Genomic DNA, 26,245 nt, shown 5'->3' with positions numbered 1-26,245 from the left:
AATTAAAAAAAAAAAAACTGTATTTCTCTCAGTTGGTAACACTGGTTTGGATGATGGTAGTAATTATTCTTTCTTAGAAACTGGTGGCAGACCAAAACCCAGGAATTTTAGAGTTGAATCTACACAGGTTCCAATTATGGCTCTCTCTTTTTCTCCCAAGTTACTGAACCTGTCAACCCCTGTTTTTTGTAAAATAGATATAACACCCCTTTCAGGTTTTGTCTTGATAATTAAATGAGATGTTTGTTGTTGTTTGTTTTGTTTGTGCCATGTGAAGATACTTTCATTTTGCCTACATAAAATTTAGAAATGTTTATTCAGCAACGAATTTTATAAACCACATCATAAAGGTTAAAGAGAAGAACAAAATAAAGAAAAAATGCTTTCCTAAATGTCAGCTCACCATAATTAATCTCTGAGTTAAAAAACTAATAAAAATACTAATAATTTAGCCAGGGGTATCAGTATCATTTACTGTGTGGTGTTTTATCTTTTTTCTTTTTTCCTTTTTGGTTTCTTTGTTGTTTTTAAAACTCATCAACATTAACATTTATTGAAATAAATATAAGGTTACTTGTACAGACTGCTTATCACAGATTATAGCATATAGAAATGAGTTATAATATTTTAAAGGTCTCTTCCTGGTCATGTTAAACTTCAATTATGTTTTAATAGTTATGGATTAAGTTAAAGTATAATACTTATGTAATCTAATTCTTGAGGGTCCAATTAATTGGGAAAATGATATAGTCTTAAGAATTATGTTAAAACCATCAGTATTCCAGAAACACAATGTTAGAAATTATAATTATTAAAACTTGAACAAGAGCAAATACAGCATCAATTAAGTCACATGTTAAATGAAATAGGCTTCCCTGAAAATTAATTTAAAGAGAGAAGACACATCAGATGTCCTGTTGTGCTTGTACACATTTAGAGGTTGGCTATTGTATATCTGAATCAAACCTGCCTATCACCTTGTGTCCCCTAGCCCTTACAGCTCACCTCTCTTGCTCCCCTGGGGACCTGATGATGCAGGGGATGTCCTGATCTATTTTTACCATAGGTTTTATTATTTTTTTTAGTGTTGCGAGGCCAACAGATAATGAGATGATTACCACTGAAAAGATAGTCTGTTATAGTCCCCAAGTGGAGGGGTCACAGAACATGATGCAGAGCCACATGGAGAAGCACCAGGGTCAGTCAGAGGGACTGAGGGAGCAGTGCAAACAGATATGAACCATGAGCCCGTAATTCAGACAACCTCATTAGAGCACTGCACAGCTTCCTCAGGAACAGCAGCACAGACGTTTTTGTGGCTGTCAGCATGGCCTCCCTGGTGCCAAAGGGCACTGTGGCTCTGCCCCAGGCCGCTGGCTTGTAGCCTACAACTGCCTGCCGGGGATCCCTGTAGGTGGTCTATCGCTAAATCAACAAGTGCCTGGCAACTGGGACAGACCATTATAATGGGTACCAAGTATAATAAACCTTGTTCTAGTCACTGCACAAATAGAAAGATTATAATTTGTATGGCACATTGTAGGAAGATAATAATTTTTAAATGCCACATACATCAATGGGTCTTAATGGAGGTTATTTCTCTTCTGCCGTTAAGTTTGGCTGATTTTCATGGATGTTTAAGGGGGAGGAGAGCAGGGAAAAAGGTCAGGGGTAGAAAGACCCACCTTACTTTTGTAAACGGTTCCCTGAGTCAGGTTTCAGGGGCCACTGAACTGTGGTTAGAATTACTATGTAGAAGAATGTATGCAGATTAGGAAGGGTGGTTTTTTTTTTTTGTTTTTGTTTTTTTTTTTTGTATTTTGTTATGGTTTAAATTAGCCATTCTATACACGTAGGTACTATGATTGTTCCAACCCCTTCATTTCACAAGAGAAGGAAGGAAGCCCAGAGTAAAGGTGGAATGTTTCTGGGCTGTACACTCTGCTGAGGCAGGGCCAGATATAAGCCCAGAGCTGGACAACTTTGGAGTCTGTAGAAGCCACAGGGAGGAGGACACGTGCTAATTTGTGTTAATTAGGAACTGGTGTTCCTGCCTCATTTTTCATGGGCCTCTGAGTCCCTCTCATAGACACTCTTCCTTGCGGAGCTATCTGGCAAAAAAATCCATTGCTTCAGTGAGTTGGTGTTTATTGGCCAGACATGGACAGCTAGCCTCCCTACCTTCAACTTTGTCCCTCACCTTGTCTTATACAGGAACGTCCGTTGGGCACCTTGAGATGTATCTCATTCAACCCGCATTTATCGATAGGGAAACTGATGTCTGGAGGGTAGAATCTGACTTGTCAGCTTGTGTAGTGGGTTCCTGACAATCTCTTGGAGTGCAGTCTTGTCTTCTCTCTGGAGTGGCTCTAGGGCGGTATTTGACCTTGAACTCAAATTCTGATCTCCCGGAGTATGTGTTTCCTATTGAGTTAGAACTGGGAGGGACAGGACTATGTTTTCACTAAGCACCCCAATGACCGATGCTTGGGTACACTAGGGTTTGTTAGCCACTGCGTGGAGGGTTCAGCTGTTCATCTTTTTTCTTTCCAGAAGGAGAGCATTGGACCTTGCAAAGAAAATGTGGGTCCTGCTTCACTCGTGGGTCTATGCTTTACAGATTGAGGACCTCTCCTGTGCCTGGCCAGGGGCTCTGTGCATAGGCAGATTTGGGAGGTTCTCGATCTTCCTTTACTACTCTCCAGCCAGTGACCGTGCCCTGGAAGCTTCCATCTGTGTGATTGGAGGACCCCTTGAGTCTTGAATGGGAAGGAGAGACCACAGACACTCTGGGAATTCACAGAGGTGGATGAGAGTAGATTTCTTAAGTATTAGAGCAAGAGGGGGCCTAAGATATCTCTGATGCCTTCTACTGAAAATTGGTCCACAGACCAGCATTACCTGAGAGCTTGTTTTAAGTGCAGAATCTTAGAGCTGCTGCTGGACAACTGAATCAGAACCTGCATTTTAACAAGTTGCCAATGAATTATGAACATTTTAAAGTTTAAGAAGCACTAATCTAGCCTGTACACCCCTTACCCACCCCCCTGTATTATTGATGGGTAAACTGAGACCAAGAAGACTGTGTGACTTGCCTTAGACCACAGAGTGGTACTTTAATCTGATCTCTCTTTTATTTAAAAGTTCTATTGGGGTACAGTTCACATACTGTAAAATCTATCCTTTTAAAGTATACAATTCATGTTTTTTAGTATACTCAACTAAATATGTTAAACCATCATAACTAATATAATGTAATATATAATATAGTAATAGAACATTTTCATTCCTCTTGAACGAAACTATGCACCCATTAGTAATCAATCCCATTCTCTCTCCCCACCCTCATCCCTAGGCAACCACTGATCTACTTTCTATTTCTGTAAATTTTCCTATTTTAGACATTTCAGATAAATGGTGTCATACAAATAAATGGTGTTTTTTTTGTGACTGACTTCTTTCACTTAGTGTAACATTTTTAAGGGCCATCCACATTGCAGCATGTATCAGAACTTCATTCCTTTTCATTGCCCAGTAACACTCCATTATCTGGATGTGTACCACATTTTATTCATTCTTTGGTAGGTGAGCATTGGGCTGTTTCCACTTTTTGGCTATTACGAATATTTTGTAAAGAACATTCATGTACAAGTTTTTATGTAGACCTGTGTTTTCATTTCCACACTCCCAGGGAGGGACTGTTAGCCTGGCTAGGTGGCATGCTCACCTGGATAGAATGTGGCCCGAGAGCTCGGCCCCGTATAAGCGCCGCTGCTCCCACCTTCTCTCTTTCTCTGCTCTGTAAACAGAGGCTGATGGAGCAGTTCCCTGAGATGGTCTGTAGGTGTCCACTCGTCTGGAAGGCCTGGGGCTGGAGGGGTGGGGGGAGAGGAGGCTTTGGTTGTCTCAGGGCTGTACTGACAAGCCCTATTTACCCTATGGCAGCCCCAGAAAGTCCTTCATCTATCTTACCCGAGGTTAAGAGAGAAAATGGGACTGCCCGGGGCCAGACAGTGATGGGCTGCATATATGAGCAACCAGGCTATCTGGCTCCACTTCCAAGATCTTGACCGATCAAGGGCACATGTATGACCTCAGCCCCAGCATGGACATGGTTCTTGCTGGCAGGGCTTGGAGGAGAGATGCCTAAGCAAGTCACAATACTGATCTATCTTAGAAATTTGGTTTTCTACTCTCTACTGTCCTTTGTCCTATTAACTTACATGTTTATGCCCCTATCACCTGTGTAGAGCAGTACCTGTTTTTCTCCATCCTTGCCTGGGCTCTATATTTTCAACTTTCTGGATCTTTTCTAATTGCACACAGAAAATTAGCACTTTGTTTTCTTTCACATTTACTTAATTTCTAATAACTTGTGAATAGAATTGAGCATCTTCCCACATATGTACTAAAAACCGACAGTTTGTATCTATTGCCTTTTTTTTCCTGTTGCCCTTTTACTCATTAATCTGCAAGACCATCGCATTAGGTGGAACCATATGCAACTGCCATTTTGTGAATCAAAATGGGTTGACAATCCGCAGTTTTGTATTCATTGTAATAGATTAGGTTTAATTTAATAAAAAATTAGTGAATTTCCTATGAACCAGAAATAATCAAGTATAAAATAAAATAGGAAAAAGAGATCCCATTTTCATTACCAAGAGCAAATCAAACAATTTTTGAAAATGCTGCTCAAGTGTCCAGGGGCCTAGAGGCCCCCAATTCGGAATCAGCCAGCGGTGTTTATGAACATACTGACTCGTGAGTCCCACCCAGATTTACTATCCACATATCTGGGTGGGGCTCGGGAGGCCAGGGAATTTGGGGGAAGGAAAAAAAGAGTCATTTTAGACTTAAAGAAACTGTCAAAAATGGTAGCGAGAATTCCTGTATACCTTTTACCCAGCTTCTTATAATGTTAATGTATAACTGTAGTGCAATTATTGAAATCAAGCAGTTAAACTGGTGTGATTCTATTAACTCTACTACAGTCTTTTTTTGAATTTTACCAATTCCTCCACTACTGTCCCCTTTCTGTTCCAGATTTCTATCCAGGATCCCACATGTCATTTCACTGTCATGTCTCCTTGGTCTCCAATCTGTGACAGTCCCTTAGTCTTTCCATTTCTCCCTTGAACTTTACACTTGCAGAGGGCTTACTGGTCAGTTTTGTACATGTTCTTCAATTTTGGTTTCTCTAATGTTTTGTAATGATGAAACTGAGGTTAAGCATTTTTTTGGCAAGAAAGCCACAAAAGTGACATTGTGCCCTTGCTAGTATATCAAGGTAAGGGCTCATAATGCTATTTGTCTCATGGCTTGATGATTTAGTAGTGTCTGTCAGGTCTCTCTGCTGTAAAGTTACTCTTTTCCCTTTTGTAATTAATAAATAGCTTGGGGTGGGAGAGATACTTGGTGACTAGGCTGATATTTTATTATTCTTAAATTTGACCCACTAATTTGTAGCACCAATTGCCAGATCTTGTCCACATCAATTTTTATTTATTTTCCTCTTTTTACATTTAGTAATTGGAATGCTACTGTAAGAAAGTGCTTTCTCTTCTTTACCATTAGTTTATTTATTTACTTATTATATCAGTATAGACTCGTGGGTATTTATTTTACTCTGGGTTAAAATTCCACACTATTGTTAACCAGTGTGTTGTTAGATCATTCCAGCTGTGGTCACTGGGAACTTTGGATTGGCTCCTGTGTCTCTCTGACATGCCTCCATCCTTTTTTTGAGCATTTACTCATTTTTGACACTATGAGATGCTTAAGAAAAGAGGAGCATCTTGTATTTTCCCTGTCCCAGCCCTGAAAATAATTCTTCTCTAGAAGGTGTCCAGGATATGACTTACTCTCTTACTTTGTGCACACACACACGTACTTACCATCTGCCAAGTGTTTATTGGGGATCCAATGTGTGCCAGGCATGGTGCCTCTTCCCTGATGTTCATAATGGCTCCAAGGACCTCGCCCAAGGTCACCCAGGTGACAGGCCATCAGGACTGGGATCAGGTGTGTTGAAGGCAGAGCCTTTTCCCTGAAGCATGCCTGTGTGTGAGCGCTCTGTGGACATACTTGCATAATACTGACAAGACAAACTACACGTGCTGGTGCACTGTGGGCAACGTTCTGCTTTCTCTGTCTGCCATTATTAGTACACCACTGTTGGCTCCCAGCCCTCCTTTCTCTGAGGTAATGATGGCCTCCATTATGTTTTATGTGGCATTAATTACCTAAAGCAGTAACTTGGAAAGTAAACAACCTGTAAGTCTTGGCTGGTGGGAGCAATTGCCTCCTGCTCTTGGGAACACTGTGATCCGGGCAGGCGGCCCTGCACTGGGTTCCGCTCGCTGGGCAGAGCTGCTCTGCAGGAGAACCTGGAGGGTGCAGCCCGGGGAGGTGGGGCGAGCAGGGTGGGCTTGCTGCAGCATTGCCCCTGTCACAGCAGTGGGATTAGTATTCCCCACACCGCTACCCAGACAGTTGAAAGGGGACTCAAGGCTGTTAGCCACGCAGCCCAGGGCAGCCTGGTGGAATCACCCCTGCCTGGGGGCATGTTCCAGCTTGGCTGCCTCCTGGCCGTGTGACCTTGGGTGGCCTTGGGCTGCTGGCTCGCTTGCTTGGAGCTGTTGTGAGGGCTCGAGGAGAGTTCAGCTGCGCAGCTCCCAGTCCAGTGGCCGGTGCGTGGGCGGGGCTCTGTGCAGGAGGGCGCGTTCCCCGCTTGTTGTTTGGAAGTGGCAGTCGTGGCTGGCACTTGAGTACTTATTACATGCCAGGCTGAGTACACTATTTCATTTAATCCTCACAACTGTTCTGCAAGGAACATTTTGCAGATGTAGAGAGTGAGATGCAGAGAGGTCCATGAACTTGCTAGGACGTACATAGGGGAGTCTGACTCAGCCCCAGTGTATCTGACCTGTCCTCAGATCCCCTTTCTCCTCTTTTTCAGGGCCAGGCCAAGTCTGCTGAGTCTTTGCCACTAACTGCAGTGTTCCCTTGGGCACATCAGTACTTCCCTGAGCCTTGTTTTCCTCATCTCTAAAATGGGTAGTCATATTGTGCTTATAGGTTCCCAGAATGGTCTCCCAGAGAGATGCTTGGCTAGAAGTACCACTGTGTGTCTGACTTCATTGGCATGTGTTTGGTGTTCTACTTATTGGACAAAGATGGTTTTCCCCAAATGCGTACTAGTCGGATTGGCTTTTGGGGACACTGGATTAAAAAATACCAATCATTATTCCTGCGAACATCCGTTACATACTTGGAACAGTATGAACAGCACTCTTCCCTCTTCATTTTGTATTTTTTTTCGAATTCACATGTAATATATTCCTAGTTTAGAAAAAAAAGTTGATGCTGAAGATGTATATAATTTCAGAGAGAAAGGTTCTTCTTTATCCACTGGTAGATGCATATATTAGACTCACAAATATAGGGGTATGTGTATAACATTTTAAAATAAAAGTATGATTTTACTGTGTACATATTATTTAGTACTTTTTTGGCAGGGTAGTTGGTCACAGGTGGTGTGTATTTACAATATTGATGGGTATTGTCAAAATGCCCAATAGGCTGTGACAATATCTCCCACCTCTAGTATATATGTGGGCCCATTTCTCTATCTTTTGTCCTTGTGGGATATTAGCTATCTGTTAAACTTTTGCCAGTCTGACAGATGAAATTGGCATTGCATTATTTGCATTTGGCATTTCTTTGACCTTTAGTGAAGCTAAGCATCTTTTCATGCTCTTCCTGGTTTGGCTGCCTAGTTCCAGCTCTGTTATTTGCTTTAGGGAATTTATATCAAATTCTGCCACCATTAATTAAAAGTCTGTCACATGCCAGTACTGTATTGGGGCTGATATACATGTGTATATTTGTGTGCAAATTGATTCAGGTAAACTGGTAGCTGGCCTGTTCTCAAGACTTTTCACTCAAGTTGGGGAGCTATGACTTAGCCATCGTACAAGACAGCTGAGGGGCAAAGTTGCAAGATGCTTAAAGAAGTTGGAAGGAAAGAATAGGTCAGAAGGAAGAGTGAACATTATGTAAAAATTCAAATTTCAGTGTTTATAAATATAATGTTATTGGAACACAGCCATGCCCATTCACTCACATATTAATCTATGGCTGCTTCCTTATAAAAATTGCAGAGCCAGGTAGTTGTGACAGAGATCTTATTGGTCCTCAAGTTTGAATATAGTTACTGCCTAGCCCATTATGGAGAAAGTTTGCCGATGTCTGGGCTGGAAGACGTTAGATGTTGAGGGTTGCATGAGGGAAGAGGGAGGAAACAGGTTTGTCGAGTACCTGCCTGGGCCAGGCACGGTGCATAGTGCTATACCTGTGCATTTCATTTTCCTTGGGAAAGTTTTCCCTGCTATCTCTTATTCCCATCGCCATTCTTCCTCCATTTCTGTGTGGGGTGGAGGTAAGGAAAGGCAAAAGGATAGAGGCTGGGCACAGCCCAAGGTAGGATTAGAGGGAAACTCCTACACCTTTGGAATGGCTTCAGGGCCCTTTGGGCAGGATCTAAGAGATCTCCCCTAGGTGGTGGCTGGGGTTTCCCCATGAGCCTCAGTTAGGCTGAGGAACCCCCACCCCTCCCTGCAGGCTAAAGCTGGACTGCTAAACTGGACAGGGTCATCAGGGATGGGCTGGCCACTGCTAGTGGGGGTGGAGAGGAGGGGATGAAGCCTGTGACCACCCCTCTGGCTCCTGCTGCTGCTGGCACTGGGATCCTCTGGGCTGGGCTGGTGGCCTCCTGTGGAGGGTTAGTTGACATCACCAAGTGCTGACCCAGGGGTCCTTCTTAGCTTTAAAAGGCCTTTAACAACTTCAAAGTAGAGGATGGGGCCAGGGATATTGGAAAGAATCATCTGGCAGGCTTTGGTGAGGCTGTGGAAAAGCCACTGCCAGCTCGTAGGGCTCCCTGCGCTATCTACCAGTGCTCTCACTACAGGGAGGTTTTGAGGTCCAGCCAAAAGACCTCCAATGTGCCATCTCTGCTGGATGTATCTTTAATCTTCCAACAGTCCTCTGTGTTAAGTGCCAGTATCGTCCACTTTTTGGAGATGTGGAAACCAATGCTCACAAATGGAGCCATTTGCCCAGTTTTAAGTGGTGGGTCTGTATGTGAGCCCAGGCTCCAAACCTGGATGCTGACCAGGTTCCCAAGGCAGTTTAGGGGTAGCCGCATATCTATATAAATTTTACAAGTACTATATTTATGGTATATGATTATAATTTTCTATATGTAGGTTGATATGCACTTAAGAAATCAAGTTTAAAAAGTGAGTTGACTAATAAAATAGGCTCATCATGTTGCTTGTTTTTAATTGCAGTGGCAAAATTGTGGGGTGGTGTGTAAATGAGTGCGGTGAATGCTACCCCTGTTAGCATCATGGGATGTCTTGTACCCAGCATATCACTGGCACAAAGCGGGCAGCAGTTAGGGTGTAGGGTGACTGCTGAGCACTGGAACCCAAGGGATCCTCCCTCTAAGGTAGGGCTGGAGAGTCAGAAACACTCAGCCATAGCACAATGCCAAATGACAACTGACTCCAGTATTCTTCCTCTCCCAACTATTGTGTGTGCATATTATCATGTGACAGAATTGTTTTAATTTCAGATCAATCGAATACTGCAGAGAGTAAGAACAAATACTCATGTGCCCAGCAGTTTTTTCAACCTTGCCAAATTTGTTTCTGATCACCTTTTTCTAATCCTGTTGCCTTTCCTCCTCCCTAGAAGCAAAACCAGTGTTGTGAAATGGGTGTTGGTTTGAATCCCATGCACATTCTCCAATTTTTACTCCTTGCATAGTCAGCCATAAAAAAGAACAGTATTATTTTGCATGCCTTCAAACTTTATATAAATATATATACATGTATATGTCATCATTTATCTTTTTTGTTTAATATTATGTTTCCGAGATTTCTCCATTTTGATATGTGTCTCTAGAGTGTTCATTTTAAGTGCTGTGTGCTTTTCCATTCTAAGTCAAATAACAGAATTGATGTATCTCTTTTCCTGTCACTGGATATGTAGGTTGTTGACAGCTTCATATTTCCTATAATGAGCAATTTTCGCCCATCCCCCTGTACACACCAAGTGCTTCATTACAACATGCTCCTAGAACTCAATTTACTTGACTAAAGGGCTTGTACATCCTCAGTCTAAATCTTTTTTGGTAAACTCTTCTCCAAAATGGTTGTATCTGTATAATACTTCTATTAGCAATGCCTGAGTGCTTAGCCTCTACATTCTCAACAACACTTGATATTGTCAAACTGTCACCTTTGGATATAAAATGGGTTTTATTTTACTTTGCATTATGCAGACTTCTAGAGACCAGTATCTTTTCATGTGTCGATTGGCCATCTTCTGTTTCCATGGGGTGTCCATATGTCCCAGGTCAGTCCTCACTTATAGGGACTATGTAATTATTAATAGCACCCTGGCATTTTCAAAAGTGTTTCACTATAAATTTTAACATAGTTTTCCTGTATAATATAAAGTAGGGATCTCCAACCCCTGCCTTAGACCAGTACCGGTCTGTGGTCTGTTAGGAACTGGGCTGCATGGGTGAGTGAGCTGAAGCTTCATCTGTATTTGTAGCCACTCCCCAGCGCTAGCATCACCTCTGCAGCTCCACCTCACATCATCAGGCCTGAGATTCTCATAGGAGCACCGGTCCCTGGTGCCAAAAATGTTCGGGACCACTGACACAGAGGACATAATTTTCCTTTGCGTTTGTATTTCTGGTTTAAGAACTCCTTTCCTACTACACAGTCATAAAGTAGTCTCATATTTTTCTTAGAAAAGTTAAGGTTTTGCTTTTATTTTATGGCTTCTAATCATTTAGAATTAATTTATTACATATGATGTCCAATATATATTTTTTCAATATGGAAAACCAGTCATCCTGCACTTTTGAGAAGCTATCTTTTTTCTCACTGTCATAGATCAAGTTTCCAAGTATCCGAAAGGCTACTTGTGGCCTCTTTGTTCTTTTGCATTGGTCTATTTGTTCCCATGCCAAAAATGACATGGTTTTAGTTACTGTAACCTTATAGTATTTTCCGAATATTTTAGATTTCTGATTGTTTTTTAAATGGGGTAAACTAGTCGTGGAGACTAGTTTATCAGGAGGAAATGAATATTAAACCTTACACCACAGCGTGGTTACATATTCACATAGACTTCTAAGGTCCATTTTGGTTCAGAGAACTGAATCATGGGGCATTAAGGATTTGAGTCTTGAAGGGGATGGTTTAGTTGTGTAGAAGAGGGTCATGAAATATAATGAATATAAAGAAATTCAGAGGAATGTAACAGATGGACTCTAAATATTAGAACCAGAAGGGCCCTTTGAGGCAACTAGATACCATGCAGTGTAGTTTGGCTAAGTGATCAGTCCTTGGAGTCAGAGAGACCCAGATTTGATCTTCAATAAGATATTTACCCTCTCTGAATCTTAAGTTCTTCATCTATAAGTTGGGATTGGTGAGAAGACTAAATGAAATAATACACATAGGGGCTTAGCAATGTCCTATCACATAGCTGGACAACAACTAACTGATAGTTATTTGTTACTCTATTTCCTTAATTCAAAGACCAACTTTTTTTTCTTTTTCCACATTTCACCATTCTGAAATTAGAACAGGTTTTATTATCATTTTCTGTAGTGATTTGTTTTCCCAGCCAGATCATTGTTTAGAATGTAGGACAGTATTTTATAGACAAGGAAATGGAATCTTTGCTTTCTCTAAATCTAAGCTCATTTGGCAAGCTGAGTGGTTCATCCTCAGACTCATCTCCATTGTTAGTCCTAAAGGGAAGAAGGAAGGAGAAAAAAACCATTTTAACTTGGCATGGCGATGGTCGGGGTGCTTTTAATGCCACAGATGTAGGCAAACTTTATTCGGTGTGCAAAATTGAATCAGATGCTTTCCAGAAAGGAGTCGTTGAGAGCGTCATGTGGAACTACAGATACTCTCTGACCAGCAAACGACACGCGCCAGGTAGGATGTGGCAAAGAATGTGGCAGGTTCTAGAAATGGATTTAGTTTCTGCTCGTGGCTCTGCCACTTAGTAGCTGTGTGAACTTGCCTGTCAGGTAACCTCTATGTGTCTCTTCTTTCTATCAGTAGAGCTCATAATCCTAAATACCCCCATTGACATGTTGTGAGATTTGGGGTGACTTAGTACTTGAGCAGACTTTACCACTGGGTAAGTACCCAGTGGATAAAAGCTGTCAGTTATTGTTCCCTAGACGCATGCCTCTTGGGCCCTCCCACCTCCTTGCTATAGTTTTCTTAGGAATACATTCTTATTTATTCTTCCCCTCAGCTTTTGAAATCCTGCTTACTTTTCAGAGTCCATCTCTAATGTTATCTCCTTGCTCAAACATTTTTACCATTCCCCCTTCCCATTACAGATGAGTGTTGCCCATCTCATAGCAGGAGTTTGTTTTTCCTGTACTGTTTGATGTAACCCAGGAGAGTGTTAACCTTTTGAGGGCAGGAGTGTGTCTTACTGTAGCTAACTCTATAGTTCTAGCCCAAAGTAGTATTGCAAAGACTATGAAATCATGTTTAAGCTTTTGTTAAGTACCGACTATGCATCGAAAAGTAAAATGGTGAGCCAAATAGACCAGTCTTTGCCTTTACAGAGCCTGTGGCTCCCATCCGTGCTGTGAGATGGTCTGGCTACGCCTGTGTGCCTCAGGTCAATGCAGCTGTCATGACCTCGCTCATCCATTAGTGTGTGACTGTGAACTGTGGCCTATGGATGGTGCTGTGTAAGAGCGGGGAGGCTAGTGTGTAGGCACTGAGGTAGGCATGGGGAGGGAGGCTGGATGTCTGTCCTGCCTGAGGCCTGAGTCAAGGAGATGTGGTGTGGCTGGGAGGGACTCTAAAGGGTGCCGGCAGGAGGAAGGGTTGAGGAAGGGAGATTCTGTGGGGAAGCTCATGTGTCAGGTCTCTGTTCCTGGTAGAGGAGGCCGTTACCTTGAGCCTAAAACCCCACTTAATGGAATTACTCTATATGGGACAAGAGATACTTCTTACTGGGCATAAGCTGAGGCTGCCCTGAGGAACCTGAGGTCAGTATTAATTGGGCCCTGGAGTGTCCGTAAACCCACATAATAACCTCTTGGGCCTTGGGCCTCATGTCAGAGCCTGTACATTCTTCCTTGAGGAAGGAGGAGGACACTGGAAAAACCAGTTAGGGAATGAGAGGCTCCATTTTATGTTACTGTCAAGGCAGTGTAGGCTCAGGAGCCTGGAAATGTAGGTTAGAAATCTGGCTTTTTTAGAAAGTCAGAGGTGTCGATTAAGTCAGCAAGATCCTTCTGTGAATTGAGTCTTCTGAATTGGCATGTGGGCAGGACAAGAGTTTGGGGTATGTGCCTCTTCCGTTCTCATGTGATGTGCCCAGCCCATTGTCTTGAGCAGTGTTGGGCCTTGGCGTGTGTGTTATATGTCCACCAGTCCTGTAAGATGGGCCACTAAAAGCTGAGTGAAGGGGTCCTACCTTCCTGAGAAGGGTGCTTTAGTGAGTGGGTATTTCTGGGCTCGGCCAGCGTCATTTCCAAGCCTGGTGGGAGCTGTGGTGATGAGCTCCCTGACACACAGCACTGTGTCCATTCTGCCATCTTCATGTCCTAGGACTTGCACGGCATTTGGCACATAGTTGTTGTTCAGCAAATATTTGGAATGAATGATTTAATTTCATATTTGCCCATTCTAGTATTCATGTGTGTGTGTGTGTAGGGGGGCATGTATTAGTTTCCTGTAACTGCTTTAACAAATTACTACAAACATGTTGGCTTAAAACAACAGGTTATCCTCCTAAAGTTCTGGAGGATAGAAGTTGGAAATCTGGCAGGGCCATGCTCTCTATGGGGGCTTTAAAGGTGAATCTGTGCTTTGTCTCTTCTAGCTTTTGGTGTCTCTAGGAAGTCCTTAGCTTGAGGTCGTATCGTTTTAATTTCGGCTCTCATGTTTACACAGCCTCCTCTTCTTTCTGTCTCCTCTGTGTGTCTCTTACAAGGACACTTGTCATTAGATTTAGGGATATTTGGGACAATCCAGGATGATCTTATCTCAAGATTCTTAACTTAATTGTATCTGCAAATACTTTTTTTCCAACTATAATGTAACATTCATAGGTTCTGGTGATTAGGGTATAGATGTGTTTTTTGCAGGGGAGGGCAGGGGGACACCATTCAGTTCACTATAAGGGATCTTAGTATTTTTCTAACCATTTCTCTTTTAGTGATTTTAAGATGGTTAGCCATGGGGTTATAAAGATTTTAATATAGCTAGATTTGCCTTTCCCCCCACGATTTTAGGTTCAGAAAGTCCTTCCCTATACTGACTTGTCCAATAAGTAGTCATTCGTGTTAAAATAAATAAAACCTTAAGAAAATAGCTTTTTAATTCAGCGGTCACTTGTATTGATGGCTGCTATGATTTGAGGGTCTGCACTCTGAAAAAAATAGCTAATCTCTACATGTGAAAAATTTTATAGGCCTATACCCATAAACACATATGAGAAAGAGAACGAGAACGAGAGAATATATAAAACCCGGGGAAGTCTGAGTAAGGTCTGGGTTTGGTTAATTGTGTTGTGCCATAGTCAATTTCCTGGTACCAGCACTGGGGGAAACTGGGGCTGGGTGCTCAGTACCTTTCTGTGCTATTTTTGTAATTTCTTATGAGTCTATCATTATTTTTAAAAATTCTTTAAAACAACTAATCAGATTTACCAATACCAGTGATTAAACCATTTATTCTGTTATTTTTAAAACATCTTTTATTAAGTTATGATATATACTAGGGTGTTTTAGAGTTGTGGTTAAACTTAACTTGGGAATAATTGACATTTGCTATATGGTCTTCCTATCTAGAAACATAGTGTATCTCATTTATTCAAACTATATTTTATCTTCCAATGAAACATATAGTTTTCTTCAGGTTATTTATAAACACTTTAAAGTGTTTTGTTGTTATTATGGATGGATCTTTTTTCCATTTATATTCTTTAACCAGCTTGTGCTGGTTATATATCACCAAATAGAATCCCCACACCCTTTCAAATACATGAAATTCTTTTAACTTGGGAAAATGCTTTTCATTCTGCAATTAGAGACAATGTTTAACAGGCTTTTATTCATTCCTTTAAACCTGCTCTCAGGAAGGGTATGGTCAATTGTTTAATGTGAATGTAAGTAGCTGTGTTCTCCATCCAAGTGTATGGGGCACATTCTTTATAAAGGGATACGAAGTTATGTTTCATAAATTTAATGCTCACAATATTTGTTGGATTCTCTTTCTTTGAAAATTGTAGAAGTGCTGTTTCTCATGGGGTCTTGTGGTGTATTACCTGAGGTGCACTGGGCCCAACCAGGCAGGTGGACAAATGGGGGCATTCAGTTCAGCTGGTGACTGGAGCTGGCTATGAACTTTCTTCCCTGCCTTGCTCCTGGACCGTGAGGCCTGGGGCGGAGCGGTGGGGGCGGGGCACTGAGGAGGTTATGAAGGCCTCTAGCGGGAGCCCCTAGTTTGAAAACACTTAGATACGGGGACTGTACTATTAACCGTCTTCCAGGTCAGTCTTATGAAATTCGTCTGCTGGAGAATCGGAAGCTGGGAGACTTTCAAGATCTGAGCACAAAATATGTCAAGGTAAGTCTGTGAGGCGCTCTCCCTCCTGTGGGGTTGGTTGGGGCCTTAGCACCTGGGCCTGCTGTGGGGGTTCAGGAATGACCTGGGGTTCAGGAAAAGCTCCAGAGGGAAAGCGAGCTCCTGTTCCCTGCAGCGTGTTGTCCAGGGGGCCTAGGGCAGGCCGGTGGTGTTGAGTGCTGAAGTAGCATGGGCTGGTGGACTGGCAGACTCTGCATTCCTGCCTGGCATTACCACTTCTGAACTTTTCTGAGCTTCCATTTGCTCATCTGCACAAAAGGTTTATAAATTAACCATGTACGCAAAGCACTTAGGAATTGTGCTAAAAGGGTAGGCACTGTTATTCTTACCGTTGTTAGCATTGATGGGTTTCTACTGAGGGTGTAGAGTGGTACGTGCTGAGAGCTGGGACAGGAAGCACCAGGAGGAGCGCCTTAAAGGGCAGGGGGGGCGGCCCTGGCTCAGAAGGTGATGGGTGGGTTCCTCTTGGGTCCTTCTTGGCCCTACACTCATCTGTCCCCTGCCGGCCTCCGCTCCCCAGAGCATCATCCGCGTGGTTTTCCACGATCGTCGACTGCAGTACACAGAGCACCAGCAGCTGGAGGGCTGGCGGTGGAGCCGGCCCGGGGACAGGATCTTGGACATCGGTGAGTTTCCTGGGCCAGGGCAGGCCCAAGATGCTCCAGCACAGTGAGGTTCTTCTTGGATGCCATCCGGACCCATATCTGTGCTGGGCATCTTAGCACACTGCTGTCTTGTGCAAAACCCTGTGGGAGCGGGCAGAAGTGAACACGCTGTTGGGTCTGCACACAGGGAGTGCCCCTGTTGGTGGAAGAGAAAGACAGGTAGAATTCAAAGATCTGCTGTCCGGAGTTCCAGGGGAGGCTTCGCAGAAGGATCGTGCCTCAGAGAATTTCGATACATGATGAAGGGGAGGATGGGCATCACAGAGATGGGCAATGGAAATGGAATCTTGGGGCCTTTGGCACTCTCTACAGTCCTTTATCCACAGCCCTGAGGGCCAGATGGGTTTTGGACTTCAGAAGTTAGAAGTTAGAATGACAATAGGGTGCATAGACTCATAGCACGGGGAAGGCCTCCAACAGGCAATCAAGCACAATAATCTTCTGCAGCAAAATAAAATGACTGTTTACACTAAATGGTATAAAGGCTGAATAGCTTCATGACAATTCAAGTCAGGCTTTCTGCCAAAGGAGTTATGCAAAACTTAGTTTTCAGAACTTTTGGCATTTCAAATTGTGGTTAAGGAATTTGGACCTGTAATGAGAGTCCTTCCCTCAATATTTGGGAGTGGCTGACAATTGCACTTTTGTGTATGTGTATGTGTGCACAGATATTCCACTGTCTGTTGGTATCTTGGACCCCAGGGCCAGCCCGACCCAGCTGAACGCAGTTGAGTTTTTGTGGGATCCTTCGAAGAGAGCCTCCGCATTCATTCAGGTAAGAAGGAGGGAGGTTGCCCACCGTGGGGAGGCTGGAGCTTTGGGGTCCATTTTGCAGTTCCTCAAACCTAACCCCTCTCTCCAGGGCCCTACTGGGCTTCTGTTCTCTGTTGCAGAGAAGGAGACCAAAGGGGGAGGAAGTGTGGAGTGTTGCTTAATCAGAGCTGGTTGGTCACAGGGTTTGGAAAAGGACTGGAATGTTTTAGAGTCCTGTGTGGGTTTTGCTTATGCATATGTAAGCTTTTATAAAACAAATATTTCCTGGCATGAACAATTTGAAGCAAAAATATTTCCATTAATAGTTTGTTATTAAAATAATTGTTTAATTATCGAGCCCCCAATGAGGGTCCAGCTTTATGGTAAACATGACAGAAGATAGAGCCGGCTCAGGGCATGGCCATACGCTGTGCTTCATGGCTTATCCCCGGCTCTCACATGCCGTGTGTCCCCTTTTTGAGTGTCTTAGTTTTCCCACTGGTCTTATAAATCAGATAATGAAAATAAAGCCATTGCCGCAGTGCCTGGTCTATAGTAATCGCTCAGTAGAAGTTAGTGATTTTTTTTCATAATCACAATATTCTTATTGTATTTTAAAATTAGTATTACAATAGTATTGTATTATTATAATAATACTGTATTATTATAACAAACGGTATTATAACAATAAATAAATATCAAGTGCTTTCTGTGTAGCAGGTACTTACAGAAATACAGAAGTGGTTCCAGCCTTCTGGTCATGCTTCCGGCCTGGCCCAAGTAACCTGGACAGCAGGCCATTAGGAACTACTAGGTTCCTGCTCTGCAGTCTGTAGGATTTTCCAAGGCAGAGGTCTCTGAGGAGCTTGGGTGAGGCTACTGGGGTCAGTGAGCCTGGAGCAAGAGTCAGGACATAGTGAGACTGGGTTATGTCCTTTGTGGACAGGGTGATGGGAAGGTTTGTCAGCTCAATGGAGTATATGGCTCTGAGGAAGAGCAGGGAGGCTGAGGCAGGTCTGCACCTGACCAGGCAGGATGGGAACTTCCATTTGGAAAGGAGCCCTTGGGGTGCCCGCACCCCCATCTCGCTACCTGCCCCACGTTTCCCCTTCCAGGTACACTGTATCAGCACAGAGTTCACCCCGAGGAAGCACGGGGGTGAGAAGGGAGTGCCTTTTCGAGTGCAGATCGATACATTTAAGCAGAACGAGAATGGGGAGTACACTGAGCACTTGCACTCTGCCAGCTGCCAGATCAAGGTGTTCAAGGTAGGACAGCCTCATCATGCCTGCCTGCGCTCATCCGCTCTGGACAGTGATGCCAAAACAGTCTCGTGATTCCATGTGGAGGCCCAGCAGGGAGCCCAGTGTCCTTTAGCCCCAGCTTCTGCCTTCACCTGATGAGCACAGGCGTGGTGTCCTGGAATGACAGCCTGCCCGCTGTGGGCATCGAGTGTGGCACCTCCTGAGCTTTCATCATCACCAATGTCAGTGCTCACCTGTTTTACAAAAACGATTGGGTTTACACAAGTTTAGATTTTCGTTTTCCTCTCAAAGAAGCGCTTGGACTTTCTGATGAGGAAAGACAGGGGCTGTGCTGTTTATCTCTCTAGCACCTTCCACAGAGCCTGGTGCACAGCAAGCACTTGGCAGTGACTTGGGAAGCATGCCAATCCCCGCAGCTGTAGGGGAAGCAGAGCCAGAGTTGGTGGGTCTGTACATAGGAGACCACATGGCCGGGCTGCTGGCTCATTCACAGGGATAAGAGCTGGCCGCCTGAGGCCGCAGGCAGAGGATTCTGGGCCTGGCTGGGCTCTGGATGGGATGCTTTGGTCAGTTAGTGATGCTGCCTGGGTGAGAGGGAGAGGTGGTGGCAGGAGCGTGAGTGTCTTTCCCGAAAGAGTGGCAGCGCCTTTCAGATACCTGCTTTAGGATTCTGAAGCCTTGAAATCACCCTCCAAAGGAGGCCGAGCTTCTTCCTTCTGTCTCCTGTTGCTGCTGTAACAAATTACCACACATTTAGTGGCTTAAAACTACACACATTTATTGTCTTCCAATGCTGAAGCTCAGAGTCTGAAATGGATCTCACTGGACTAAAGTCAAGGTGTCAGCAGCCTGCATTCCTTTCTGGAGGTTCTAGGGGAGAATCTTCTTACTGGTCTTTTCCAACTTCTTCAGGCCTCTGCATTCCTTGGCTTGTGGCCCCTCTCTCCATCTTTAGAGCCAGTGAGAAGGGGCTAAATCCTTTTCACACTGCATCACTCTCACCCCTCTTCTTCCTCATTCTTCCACTTTTAAGGGCCCTGTGATTACCTCGGGCCCACTGGGATGATCCAGGATAATCTTCCCATTTAATCTCATATTGTTAGCAGTCTTAATTCCATGCAGCCTTACCCCTTCTGCTATGTAAAGTAACATCCTCCCAGGTCCTGCGGGTTAGGACTAGTTCTTTGCTGAACTCAGTGCAGTGGTATTACAGCCTCTGGTCTTACTGCCCACTCCCGGATCTCGTGATTCTGGCTCAAGTGGACATCTCTCCAGCTGCACTGCTGGTGGCCTTTCCCAGTCCTCCAGGGACACCTCTCTCCCCGTCAGGTACAGACCACATCTACCCTAGGTAGCGGTTCACTTCCTCATCCAGGGGCATCCAATGTAATCCACTGCCCTCAAAGTGTGTGCCCTGGGGCTCAGACACCGTGCTGGGCAGCAAGAGAGGGGATCAGGGTGGAGTCTCTATGCCCGTGGAGTGCCCAGTCCTCCCCATGGCCTCCATTCACTTTCCTTGCTGCCTTTCGAGGCAGAAGCTCAGCAGTGAGGGCCTTGCCCACCAGGCTTCTTGACCACACACCAGGTATTAATTGGGGGACTGGGCCCAAAGCTGCCATGTCTGAGTGACCCGAGGAAGGCCGTGTCACTTCCTGCAGGGGAGTAGGAGCCCCAATCTCTGAAAACTGGCTCCTCAGAATGCCTGAGGAAGCACGGCCACCCATCTACACATGCCTGTTCACAGAGGCAGGTCAAACAGGTATTTGCAAGCACTAGCCAAACTGTCTATCACTCTCTCCGCCTGGTCACCCCAGCTCCTGGGAGGCCCCCAGCTTCCTGGAGTTGTGCCTTGGGCTTTGCGTGGGGTATTAGGGCCTCTGAAATGGAAGGCAGGGCCCGTTTCTGACCAGCTAGCTCCCCACAGGTGTTCCTGGGGCTGAGTGCTGTCCCCCCCACAGGCTCAGCCTGCAGATATGGCACCTTGCTTTGTGGCTTCAGAGCCTCTTCTTAGGAACAGGAGCTTAGAGGTGGAGCAGGTGATGAGTACGGCGGCTGTATGCCTGGCTCTCCTACTGAATATTGAAGTTGTCATTCATGTCCCCATATACCCCCCTGCAAACCAGCCTATGTCCAGTGTGGGCATCACTCGGAGCACTGTTTCCTAAAATCTCTTGAGCTGGGAGTTAAAAGCCGTGCCCTGAGGAAGGTGTATGCAGGATGACAATTCTTGAAGGTGCCCTTGAGCTTGAAAATGAATTTTGTTCACTGACTGCCCACCATGTGTGTTCTACTGCGTACATAGTAAAACTGCTCAGTCCTGGGGCTGCTCGGGGTCTTGATATCTGAACTCACCAACACTGCTGTGAACTTCCGGGAGGTGAGAGTCCAGAAGGTTTTCATCAGCCAGACTGGTAGGGCCAGCCCAGTGGTGATACGTACCTGGGCTCTCTCACCTGGATTCTGTACCTGGTCAGCACTTGGTTCCTCTTTAGTCTTGATGAATCACTTAAGCCTCAGTTTCCTCACCTATAAATGAGGGGAATAATAGTACCTGTGAGGTCTGGACACCTGTAAGTTCCTCAAGTTGGCTGGTGCCCAGGATAGGCTCTTACCCTGTGTACGGAGCATGAGCTGAGAGCGACAGGGGTCCTAGGTGTTGGGTGTATGGAGGCCTTCATGATGTGGCCGGGATCTCACAGCCTGCAAGCATAGGCCAAACCCTGACCGGCAGCCCCTAGCTCTTCTGGTTCCCTTCGCTCTCCGTGGGTAACCCCAGGAATGCATTGGGATTTGCTCTGGTGCCTGAGGGATCCTTTCTATAAGTGAGTAGCTGTTGGCAAAGATCTTTTCCAGGCATTTCCCCATGAGCAGCATAGTGGCAGAACCCTGTGGTAGGCTCTGAGCTCCCTCACAGAGGGCAAAGGTTTCAAACAGTAGGGCCACATGTTTGATGACTGGGAAGCAAGAGAGATACTAACCCATCTGTGAGGTCCTGCCTGGGCTTCTACACCCCAGGTAAGGCAGTAGTTTGCTGGCTTTGGGGGCTGCCACTCAGCCCTGGATCTTCTATCAATAGCCGCCTCTGTCCGCTTTGGACTAATTGGACCCTTGTGCTCTGCATCTGTAGCCAAAGGGAGCTGACCGGAAACAAAAGACGGACCGGGAGAAGATGGAGAAGAGAACCGCCCAAGAGAAGGAGAAGTACCAGCCGTCCTATGAAACCACCATTCTCACTGAGGTGAGCTGGCCGGGTATTGGGTGAGCCTCCCAGGGCCTTCTGCCAGCAGCGGGCCAATGGCACTGTTGGGGGGTTAGAGTCTTCAGAAATTGCCCACCTTGGGTGAATGCTTCTTTTGAGAGCGAGCACCCATTAAATTGTGGTGTATTCCTGGGTCTGGAGTTGTGTTCATTTGATAAGGTCCAGCAGCCGGAAAGGTGTTTCAGAAATAGCTTAACTCTTAGCTGCCATTTGCACTTTTTGAAATTAGGGTATTACTTTTTCTATTAGGTAATAGGTCCAAATTTCAAAGGCATCAGAACATATCTCTCCCAACACTGTCTCAGCCTCTCAGTTTTTCTTCTTAGGGCAGCCAGCATCTCTGGTTCCTCCAACTTTCTCTGCAAATAAAGCCAATTCATACACTGTTTTTTTGTTTTTTGTTTTTGTTTTTGTTTTTTTTTTTTAACACCACCAGCATACATAGATACACTGTTCTGCAATATCTGTTCATAAAGAGCTTTCTAGTTCTATATCTAGCTGCATCGCCTTTGTTGTGTGGCTGGCCTGTTTGTGGACCCTTGATTGTTTCCAGGCTCTTGCCTTGTCAGACAGGGCGCTGTGAATAACCTTGTGCAAAAGAAGCTCTGTACATGGGAAGAATGTCTGCAGGGTTCCATTCTTGGAGTGGGACCTCCGGGTCAGAGGATGTGAGCACTTGCTATTTTGTTGTTTGGAGATATATTGTAATGCTTTTTCTATTAACCCAGATGCCAACACCCGCCTGCTCCAACCATCCTAGTGTCCAGGGTACTTCTGAGATGCTCGTTATCATAGGCCGTTTTTCCTCCTGTCACAGGTCTCCGCTGGTGCTGCCTCTTTTACCTGGCTATGTGTTTTTATTTATTTATTTATTTTAAACAACTATTTCCTGCTGCGTTCTGCAGTCAGGCCAGCTCTTAGGTGTTGATTTTGGTCACTGGATGACTTGACTTGCCCAGAAGGCCCTTCACAGAGGCATAAGGCCGAGAAGTGTACATGGCAGAGTTCAGGCTGTGATAAGGGTAAGGCCCAGGCACAGAGTGTCGTAAGAGGTCAGTGGCCTGGTTCTGGCTCATGAGCTGTGTGTGCGTGCGTGCGTATGTAATAAGCCATATCCTGAAGAGTATTTGCAACAAGACAGTATAGAAGCTAATTTTGTAGCACAGACAAATGTATACTGGAGTTTTATCTGAAGATAATAGTGGGCAGAGAGCCATAATGTGCGAAGAATGCTGCCCCCACCCCCACTTTAGCAGCAAAGCAGTGCCAGCACCAGACCGTGTGGCTTCGAGCTCAGACCAGTGAATTTTTTCCAGGACTAGTTCCTGCCTGTGCTGGTGACGCCTCCGCCTTGCCCTCCATGCTCCCATTCCCCTTCCTAGCTGAGCCTCAGCCTCTCCGCCCCTGACTCTCCTGCGATTTCCTCGGTGGTGGAGAGGTATGTCTGCTTCATGCAACAGCCATCCAAGTCCTTGCCACAGTGTGGTATGGTTGGTTGAAATCCCCACCTGGTCCATGACCTTGGGAAGTGACGGCTCCCCTTGTATCAGCTCATCAGCTTTCCTCCTCCAGGATTTACACTGCCAAATTCCAGTCCATGCTCATGCCACAGGTAAATATTTACCAACCCTGTGGTTTGGTGGGTGACAGTAAATCTTTAGGAATGTTTCAAATTAGCCCTCTCCAAGGACGTGTCATCACAAAGAAGGGAGGAAATGAATACTTTGTTCACTGGCTTCCTCCAACAGGCCAAACCTGTATGCCTTTGCTTTATTTGGGACACTCTCACTCGTGTTCGATTTTGGCTCCTGCAAAAGCAGTTCCTTGAGGTCGAGGATCACATCTTCGTGTTTCTGCGTCTCCCTCAGCTCCTAGCAAGATGTCAGCAGATTCTGTTTTCAAATAACGCGAGTTTTAATGCCGACTTCACTGATGATTTTTTGTTTGGAAGTTGTCCGTGCTCCCTGTTTCATGCGTTCACACTCTTTTGTCTGCAACAGGAAAATTTATTTGTGAGCGACTGGCCTGTTTTGTTTTTCTCTCTCTTATGGGCCTAAGAATCATGTCACCGACGATGTTTTACTCTTCGGTTTGACTACTAGGAGGCTCACAGAGACACATGTCATGCTTTGCTTGTACCGAGTATGACCTCCTGAGTCTCCACTGCTATATTTGATTCTTCAGTGTGGCCCTAGTAACCCACACATCCTGGATCAGGCAGACAGTGGGTAAATGTAGGTTGGGTGTTGAAGGATTGGTGGTTTCACACATCGGCTTCAGTGGATGTTTGCTCGGGAAGGCTTGAGGCACCCGGGGTCAGGACCTCAGCAGATCCAGCTCCTCCTGAGTGTCACAGCCCTTAAGCTACCACTGTCCTTCGCTCTCTTTCCGCAGTGCTCTCCATGGCCCGACATGGCCTACCAGGTGAACAGCGCTCCGTCCCCGAGCTACAATGGCTCTCCGAACAGCTTCGGCCTAGGAGAAGGGTATGTGTCATCTCTCTCCTTTTGGACTCCTTGGAATGATGATAGGTGCAGGTTCCTTTCCTGGTCTTCCTCTCTGTGTGTTTTCTCCATTTGTACCCTGGCATCGATTTGAGTTTCAGGGTGGCTAACTGGTGTTGCATTTATAACCATTTTTAGCTTTTGTACAGCTTTTTGTACCTAAATTCACTTATAAATGTTGTCGGCTAGGGCAGCAGCCCAGAGCCTACCCTTCCCTTCTCCCTCTAGTAAAGGTAGGGCTGGCCTGAGGGGTATCAGGCTGCCAGGCAGAATGACCTGCCTCCGAGACAGGTACGGCCTTAGGAGGTGGATGTTTGGGTGGCTGCAGTAGTTGCCAGGGCCTTCTTGGATCTTTCCGCAGCTCTCGTGCACATTCACTGGGTGGTGTGGGTCAGCTTAGGATCTTCCCTGGCTTCTAACACAGAAGTGGCCTCACTGCTGGTCATCACAGGCTGTGCTGACTCCAAGGTAATAGGAGTGCAGGGGCTGGTAGAGAGCCGTCCATCCCGTTCCAGGCTGTGTGGCACCGGGCCCTTGGCATCACTGCACGTTCTGCTCCTGGGGGATGGGGGAGTCAGGGACAATGCCAGGCGGTTCAACAGCTGAGTGTGCGGGTTCCTCAAAGCCCACGCTTGGCTGGCAGAGAACTTTACTCATGGGAAAGCAGGACATGCACTTGATTTACAAGGTGAGAAAAGTCCTGTGTGTGTGGGCGTGGGTGTGGGTGTGAGTGTACGTGGGGGGAATAGGAGACAGAAGAGGTCATATTTAGATTCAGGCACACCCAGCGTTAGATCTACACCTTTTGGGAGTAAGTTTGTTGACCACTGTTAGCCTCAGTCTCCCCACCATAAAGGGAGTAGGAATTGCACGCAGGGTTGGTGGGGCATGAGTGGAACACCCAGTGCTCCACAGACACTTGATGGAGCTCAGCTGTTTTTACTGACCACTGGTCTGAAGATCATCCCTGCATCTTTTTCTCATATTATGGTTAAATATACATAATATAAAATTTCCCACTGTAATGTTTTTGAGTGGATAGTTCAGTGGCACAAAGTACACTCATGTTTTATAGTCACCAGTGTCTAATGTGGGAGGGTCATCTTCAAATGTTAGCTTTCTCTCAACTAAAAAACCCAGTTGCTGGGCCTGTGCCCCTGATGAGTGAGCCCTGAGGAAGGCTGGTGGGGCGAGCATCCCCCCGGGGAAAAACCATGACAATGTTTTTCTCGTGGATGATGCCGAAGTGTGGGTGCTTGTTCACTGCACAGTAATTCCCTGAGGGGTGCCTCCGCCCTTTCCTGTTGCCACAGAGGAAAGTGTTCAGTTGCCCCTTTAACTGCTGCTGCTGGGCTGGGAACTCCCAGTGCGAGGGAATACTGACCAAAACAAACTCAGAGCCAGGATGGGGGGAATGAGGGCGTGGAGGGGTCATTGCTGGCCAGGAGAGTGTAGCTAATCAACCGTCCCGTCCACACCGAAGAGTTAATTAGAGATTTGGAGGGATTGGACAGTGGCCCTGCCCTTGTTCCTTTGACTCTGGAAATTCTCATTTAAAACAAGCCTTAGAGCTGAGGGAAGTAGAAGCAGTGGGCCGATGAGGAGACCTTCACCAGCCCCAGAAGGTGCTCGCCCTCACCACCGTGTTCTCTTTGCAGCAACAGCTCGCCGGCCCACCCCCACTCGGCAGAGGCCCTGCCCATGAGCAGTGACGTAAGTGTCTGCGGGGTTCTCTGGTGACCTGCCGCTGTGCAGACCCTGAGTTGTAGTTTCAAAGCCTCCTCTCTCTGCCTGCAGCACCTGCTCCCATCAGCATCGATCCAAGATGCCCAGCAGTGGCTCCACCGTAACAGGTTCTCACAGTTCTGCCGGCTCTTTGCTAGCTTCTCAGGTAAGTGTCCCTAGGTTGTGTTTAAAACCCACAGGGACCTTGGAAACACTCAGCAAGGTCAGTCACCTTCCAGCACTTGCCCTCAGTGCCTGGGGCCATGGTTCTGTTTGGGGACTTAGAGTAGTATGAGTCACTTACACTTGCTGGCCTTGGCCAAGTGCTAAGATTAGACATCTTTCCCCT

At 45.6% G+C, this 26,245-nt stretch overlaps 1 protein-coding gene across 2 annotated transcripts in view; it reads left to right on the top strand.

The window, feature by feature from the left end:
• The window catches only part of TFCP2L1 (transcription factor CP2 like 1), a 50,261-nt gene that overhangs the window by 11,143 nt on the left and 12,873 nt on the right, over nt 1-26,245 (top strand). For both annotated transcript variants that reach the window (XM_016128505.2, XM_016128504.2), the window contains exons 3-10: nt 15,631-15,707; nt 16,246-16,351; nt 17,059-17,165; nt 18,259-18,411; nt 21,536-21,646; nt 24,062-24,153; nt 25,830-25,884; nt 25,969-26,062. In XM_016128505.2, coding sequence (XP_015983991.2) covers nt 15,631-15,707; nt 16,246-16,351; nt 17,059-17,165; nt 18,259-18,411; nt 21,536-21,646; nt 24,062-24,153; nt 25,830-25,884; nt 25,969-26,062 — 795 coding nt within the window. The remainder of the gene's footprint in view (nt 1-15,630; nt 15,708-16,245; nt 16,352-17,058; nt 17,166-18,258; nt 18,412-21,535; nt 21,647-24,061; nt 24,154-25,829; nt 25,885-25,968; nt 26,063-26,245) is intronic.

Source organism: Rousettus aegyptiacus, unplaced genomic scaffold (assembly GCF_014176215.1).
Source record: "Rousettus aegyptiacus isolate mRouAeg1 unplaced genomic scaffold, mRouAeg1.p scaffold_m13_p_2, whole genome shotgun sequence".
NCBI lineage: Eukaryota > Metazoa > Chordata > Mammalia > Chiroptera > Pteropodidae > Rousettus > Rousettus aegyptiacus.
Note: the sequence above shows the minus strand (reverse complement) of the source record. Positions and strands in the feature narration are given on the sequence as shown.